General features: G+C 44.0%; 1 protein-coding gene across 2 annotated transcripts; it reads left to right on the top strand.

Moving 5' to 3' along the window:
* The first annotated feature begins 1312 nt into the window (after positions 1 to 1312).
* Positions 1313 to 4881, top strand: BHLHA15 (basic helix-loop-helix family member a15). Of its 2 annotated transcripts, none has more exons than XM_090151541.1 (2): positions 1313 to 1447; positions 3664 to 4881. In XM_090151541.1, the coding sequence occupies exon 2, from the start codon at positions 3700 to 3702 to the stop codon at positions 4189 to 4191; it is 492 nt and encodes a 163-aa protein (XP_090007667.1). In that variant the 5' UTR covers positions 1313 to 1447; positions 3664 to 3699; the 3' UTR covers positions 4192 to 4881. The 2 variants fall into 2 exon arrangements, with proteins under 2 accessions (XP_090007667.1, XP_090007666.1); XM_090151540.1 differs by lacking the exon at positions 1313 to 1447 and adding an exon at positions 1827 to 2103.
* The last annotated feature ends 1119 nt before the right edge of the window (positions 4882 to 6000 follow it).

Genomic DNA, 6000 nt, shown 5'->3' with positions numbered 1-6000 from the left:
CAGCTTTAAGTCATACAGAAATATCCTTGTATGTTAATGGCTTCGGTACAAGACTGGAAAAAGCATAGAGGGGAGTCGAACATCATATAAACTTACTGAGAATAAGTATTTGTAAAACCAGCAGCCTGTTTTTCAGAAACTTGAATATGACTTACAGTTTTGTTTATGAAATTGTTCGAACTTGCACAGTTGTAGGTGTAACTTAAATGACAAATGGTACTGATGTGTGTGTATATATGTTTAATTCTATTTGTAAATGAGAAACTATGTAACAAAACCATAGGTATGAGGTTTTCCTATTGTAATTTAATACAGGTATGAGGTTTATGGCAATATATCATAGTTAATGAATTTCAGGTCAAAATGTCTTTAAATTGTGTACATTTTTAAATTGTAATTTCTACTGTATATTGATTATCATGCATAGTGTGATTCAATAAATTGCTTGTAATTTAAAAATATTTAATATTAAAAATAAAATAGTTATATATTTATAATCTCTTTGTCTGTTTCTTCATTCTTAAACAGATGCCAGTAATGGGTCTGGTCCACAGTATAGCATAGCTGGCTACTGTCAGTGTTAGCATCCAGAGGCTGAGAATGTACCAAAGGTTCAAAGCCACAGTTCCAGGAGACGAGTCTACATTACATAATACCACCTTTAATTATTTCTGTTATCACCCTTGTTTCAACTTCAGGTAACGTGTGTATTGTCAGCAGAGAAGCAATGCTCAAGTTAGAAACGGTGTAATTAAATATATATATATTTTCATTTCTTTTAATCCTAGAATTGAATATTTATAGGAAGAATTCACAGGTACCTTTCAGAAAGCAGGTGAATGGTACTGTTTTCTCACAGTATTTTGAATTTATTTGTAGAAGTTGTGCTTCAATCTAACTGCATGTGCTGAATTGACTTAAGATCCCCAGGTAAATGCAGTACTTACATGTTTTAGTAGCTTCTTTCACATGAGATTCAGACTCTCAGCCCCGGCTCTCCCTGAGGCAGGAGGAAAGAACTGTTTTTCTTCTTCACCTCTTGAGATCATGCTGACACACAGCAATGTAAATTAGTTACTGGAACCTGGTGTGGAAGCCCCTGTGTCCATCTAACAGCTGTTGTGAGTCCTGGGAACAAGAAATTGTCAACAAGATGACTTAACTTCATTAGCTAAAATATAACTAGTGGGCTAAAATTTGACCAAGACAGTGGTCATTATTGAGAACAGATGTGAAAACTCCCATGGCACTAACTGTCTGTCTTATGTACTTACTGAAAAAATCTGAGCTCTTACCATCTTTACCAGCAGCAGTCTCCTTGCAGGGGATGGAGGTGCTCTTTGTGCCTTCGTGGCACAGGCGGTATGGTAACCAGCACAGCCTGTGGCAGAACAGAGAACTGGGATGGCCTTTTCCTTCTCCACCTGAGGACATCCCATCTGCTGAAGTAAGTCTGGGAGTCATTCCTCCTGCAGGACAAGTTGTTTACACACTGATCTGGGTGGCTTAGCTTCCATCAGCCTCCGGCAATGCCTCCATATGCTGCCCGTGTTGCTGTAGCATTGGTGGCCCTGTAAGCCCCGTGACCAGCCCAAATGGGGAGCCTTGTGCTCGTTGCTGCCTGCCCACTACTTTCCCTCCATGGGAGGAAGCAGGTTGTGGCAGTGCTCCTTCATGTGCCTGCACATGGCTCATCTACCCAAACCCACACCTAGTGTTGGAGTGCTGGCACAGGCTGAGGTTGCACACTGCTGGCACTGCAGGGCTGTGGCCCCGGGGCCCGCCCACACTGCTAATGCAACGTGTCGCAGGCAGCCAGCTGTGACAAGGCGGGCAGTGGGGCTGCTGCTGCCTCCTCAGTTGTTGCAGCGCCTGTTCGGCAGACTTCCAACAGTCCCTTGGGCTCTCCTCAGTGTGAGGGTCCTGCATCCCTCACAGGCTCCTCATTCTCAGCCATCCCTGTTGATGGACCCTTGCCCAGCTCTGAGGGCAGGCAGTGCCTTGGCTGCCCCCATGGATGCTGCTGCTGCTCCTGGCTTGTCACAGGTCTCTGCAATGTTCCCCTTTGGGCTCTAGGTGCCTTCTCCACAGCTGATGACAATGGTAAGTCATAGGAAAGGAATGCCAGCCCTGATGGATGGGTGCAGACTTGCTGATATTTGGCTGTTGTTCTCTGTTTCTCTTGAACACCCCACTCTTCTGCTCCTGAGCTCTCCTGTCTCCTCTTCTTCCTCTGTTCCCATGCCATCTCTCTGGCTGTGGCTCCACATGCCACTTTCTCAGGGAGTTACTGCAGTGTACAGCAGCCTGAAAGCAAACCTTAGCCAGCGGAGTGCCCTATTAGTCCCATGTCATCCTATTTGCTCACCCTCACCTGCAGCTTGTAGGACTTCATTGCTTGCTCCCTCAGCTTGCTGAAGCTTCCTTCCTCCTGGGCTGTTCTCCCAGTTTTACTTTCTGGCTGCTTCTATGAACCTCTTCCCTCATTCTTGCAGGCAGTTGAGAGCAGCTGTACATTTCTCTGCTCTACCAGCACTTACTGTGTTAAGGGGGTGGATGTTGACCGGTGTCCTTTGTCCTGTTTTCACTTTTATGTCCTTCAGTTGCACTTTTCTGCTAAGTGAGCTAGACTAGAAGTCCAGAATAAACCCCAGTGCTTGGCTTTAGTCCCATTTTCTTTCTCATTATACTTTTGTAAACCTACTGTTCCTTCTAAGCTGCTACAACAAGGTTTTTGGAGCTGTCCTGTGAGCATTTGGCACCTAGATGCTACCTTACCCAAGTTGCTCTGTGAATTCTTGTCCTTCCTGGTAAAGTTTGCCTGCTAGCTAGTAAGAAACCCTGGGGATGTCAGTGCCCAGCAGCTGAAGATACAGCTGTAAAGAACCAAGAGAGGAAGTGGTGTGGTTGCTGTGGTGCAGCTGGGAGCTTCTTGCCACCTGCTGCAGTTAGGGGTGATGTCCTGTGCTGGGACAGCTGTGCACCTGTGGCCAGTTCTTTTAAATGGCTCACCAACCTCAAACCACTGTTACATAGACTGGTCAGCAAAAATACGTTAAGAGTATACCTTTCTTTGAGTGCATGGGATGGAAGAAGGTGGAAGGAAGTACTTTTGGAAATGGTAGTTGATTGTTGTGTTTGAGGAAGAGTGGTTGTGAGGCTGTCTTGTGTGTGTGCGATGGGGGCTAGCTTAGAATGCAGGGAAGCCCTGGGAGAAAAATGCTCCTGGTTAGCAGTTTGAGCTACCAGGTGAGTTGGTGGGTCATGCCTCCCTCTAGTGGACTGCTCATAAACACAGTGGAAACTTACTGCCACAAAAAGCAGCTGAAAGAGAAACTGCTTTGAGTAACAGCTTGCAAGTTCTGACTGATGTCCCAGTGTAAGTCTGCAAGAGTCTGAGGTGATAGATGGCTGTTTTATCACCTGTAACTGGAACTGTTCTCTATTAGAAGGATTTTCTCCTTAGTTCATCTGCACAAGGCATCTTGACTGATAACATCTGTGGCTTTGAAGCAAACATCTGTAGATTGGCAGCCAGTAGACCTTACTGAACAAATAAATTTACCATCAGATAAGTTTGTTTAAAAAAAAAAAAAGCATTAGATCAGTTGTTCCCAGTTAGACCATCCAACAATTAAAGATATTGGTATCATGTTTTTACAGCATATTGATGCTTAATGCCAGAACATCTACTGAAACATGAAGGCCAAAGCCAAAGGGAAGAAGAAAAGGCATACAGCTGATAAAGAAGCCTTTTCTGAGGAGTCTGCAGTGAGAAAAAAGGAACTGGTGAAATGCCTGCGGCACACAGAGAGGAGGAGTGGGGGAAGCAAGGAGAGCAGCAAGATTGCTGCAGCCAGAGCCAAGCATCCTTGGAGCAGTAAAGACAGACATTTGAGGAGACTGGAAAGCAACGAGCGGGAGAGGCAGAGAATGCACAAACTCAACAATGCATTCCAGGCCTTGCGGGAGGTAATCCCTCATGTGAGAGCTGAGAATAAACTTTCCAAAATAGAGACTCTCACACTGGCCAAGAATTACATTAAATCATTGACCTCCATTATACTCAATATGTCTAATGGACACTTTCCAGCTGCAGAAGGGTTGGGGGGATCCTGGGGGCCCAAACTGTACCAGCATTATCAACAGCAATGTGGGGATGATGATCATAGCCTCAGCAAAAATAGCTAGCTAGCTGCTACCTTCATTCCTCCTTTACAGTACTTAGCTGGATGTAAGAATCATCTCTTTAAAACCTCTGCCCCCATTTTTTCTTAAAAAGACATAGGTGTGATGCTCATGGCCAGAGCTTATGCTATGTATAAAAAGTTATCATAAATTACAAGGAGTTTTCAGAGCTTGCTCTGCCAGGAAGGATTGTGAATTATCCAGTCCTGAATTCCTGTGAATTATCCAGGCCTGAATCTGCTTGTCCTCCTTGGGAATCATGGCTGCAACACTGATGACCAGCGGTTCAGTGGTTTGTTCTTGCCTCTGCTGTGACTGTAGTGTGACTGGATGAGCAGAGCAGTGCATGTGAAGTTGGCCTCCAACCCAGAGTATTTATCTGGAGTGCTGAATCAGCTCTGGAGTTCACTAAAGACAATGGAAGATATTTTGGTTTTATTGTGTCCTGGACATACATTGTGGTATTTAAAATACATGGTGTGATTTCAAATCTTGCAAAGCATGAGAGCTTCTAAAAATACTGTTGTTGTAAACACCTACAGAGCTTCCTTAGCTTGTGAGCTCTCCCGAGTAAGGGTGCTTTCTGGGCTGTGTGTAAAGGATCCAGTCTCACCACATTTTCCTTTAATGGATTTTTAGGTGCCACTGTTACATGATATTAAATGATGCACAAATCATTTGTTTCTACAAAAAGCGTAATGTTTCAATACAGTCTTAAATTGGGTAATGATCAATTGCAAATTATTTGCTAACAAAGCCTGTAATGTGATGGGGATTCTTTCTGTGCTACAGCTGGAATCTGGTGATGTGAAATATAATAAACGAAACGGGAGCTCTTGCAGAAGGAACACGCTCTACAGAAATCCATTTCCCCTCGCAAGTATGGAACAGATCCATTATCACGAGTCAGAAAGATCAGCAGGCTTTGAAACTACAGCATCTTCATTCACATTTGGACTTGGAAACAGTGCTTTCCTTGGCGTTAGAATGTCAAACATATTTTTTAAATACTTGCAAACCTCAGTTTTGGTTCTACAAATACAGTACAGAGACCACACCATGCTGCTTGTCGTACAAAAATAACTTCATACACTGTCACACACACAGGGAAAAGGATTGTAAACTGCTGCCAGGGGCATCGTGCCTTCTTAGCACTTCCATGGGTTAGATTGGAAATAATTTTATGTCACAGTTTAACTAAGATAAGCAAAAGACAGGAAAATAAGCTTTTCTGAGAATGAGAAGTGGTTCCTTCTAAGAAAGGGATGAATCAATCACTTAGTAAGGAGCACAGCCTCCTTCTGAATCTGCAGTAGTATATGGTGACAATGTTCCTTGGGACTAGTGGACTTATTTTGCGTTCCTACCAATGTGAAGTCAAAATCTTACTTAAGACCTGCTCTTCTCGTTGCGGTATGAAAGCAAACCTTTCAGCTCTCTGGAGCACAGCTTCACCCCTCCAGTGTCGGGTCCCTTCCAGCCTTATTAGGTGGGCATCTGTCCCCCAGCTATCAGGGTTCCAGTTAAGGTGGAGATGAAATTTATTGCTGTTGGGGCAATTTAGCATGAGACCATGCCTCTCTTACCAGGACTGAACAGGACATGCTGTCTACACAGTCGTGCAAAGACCAGTGATTCCACTTCTTGATTAAGGTATTACTTACTGTGTGCCAAGATGGCAGAAATCGTCCCTTACTGGTAACTGCACAGTAGGCTGAGTTGTATGAAATTAAATGTTACTGATGGGAACAGGAGTAACGTGACTGAAGCTCCACAGGCTGACATAAGCAGGACTGAGGTGAGCAAAGTTAT

This window comes from Phasianus colchicus, chromosome 16, assembly GCF_987193195.1.
Source record: "Phasianus colchicus chromosome 16, bPhaCol1.hap1.1, whole genome shotgun sequence".
NCBI classification, from domain to species: domain Eukaryota; kingdom Metazoa; phylum Chordata; class Aves; order Galliformes; family Phasianidae; genus Phasianus; species Phasianus colchicus.
This window is presented reverse-complemented; position numbering and strand designations above follow the sequence as displayed.

Excerpts from the sequence above, each read along its gene's own strand:
- BHLHA15 (XM_090151541.1), top strand. The coding sequence starts at position 3,700 with ATGAAGGCCAAAGCCAAAGGGAAGAAGAAAAGGCATACAGCTGATAAA.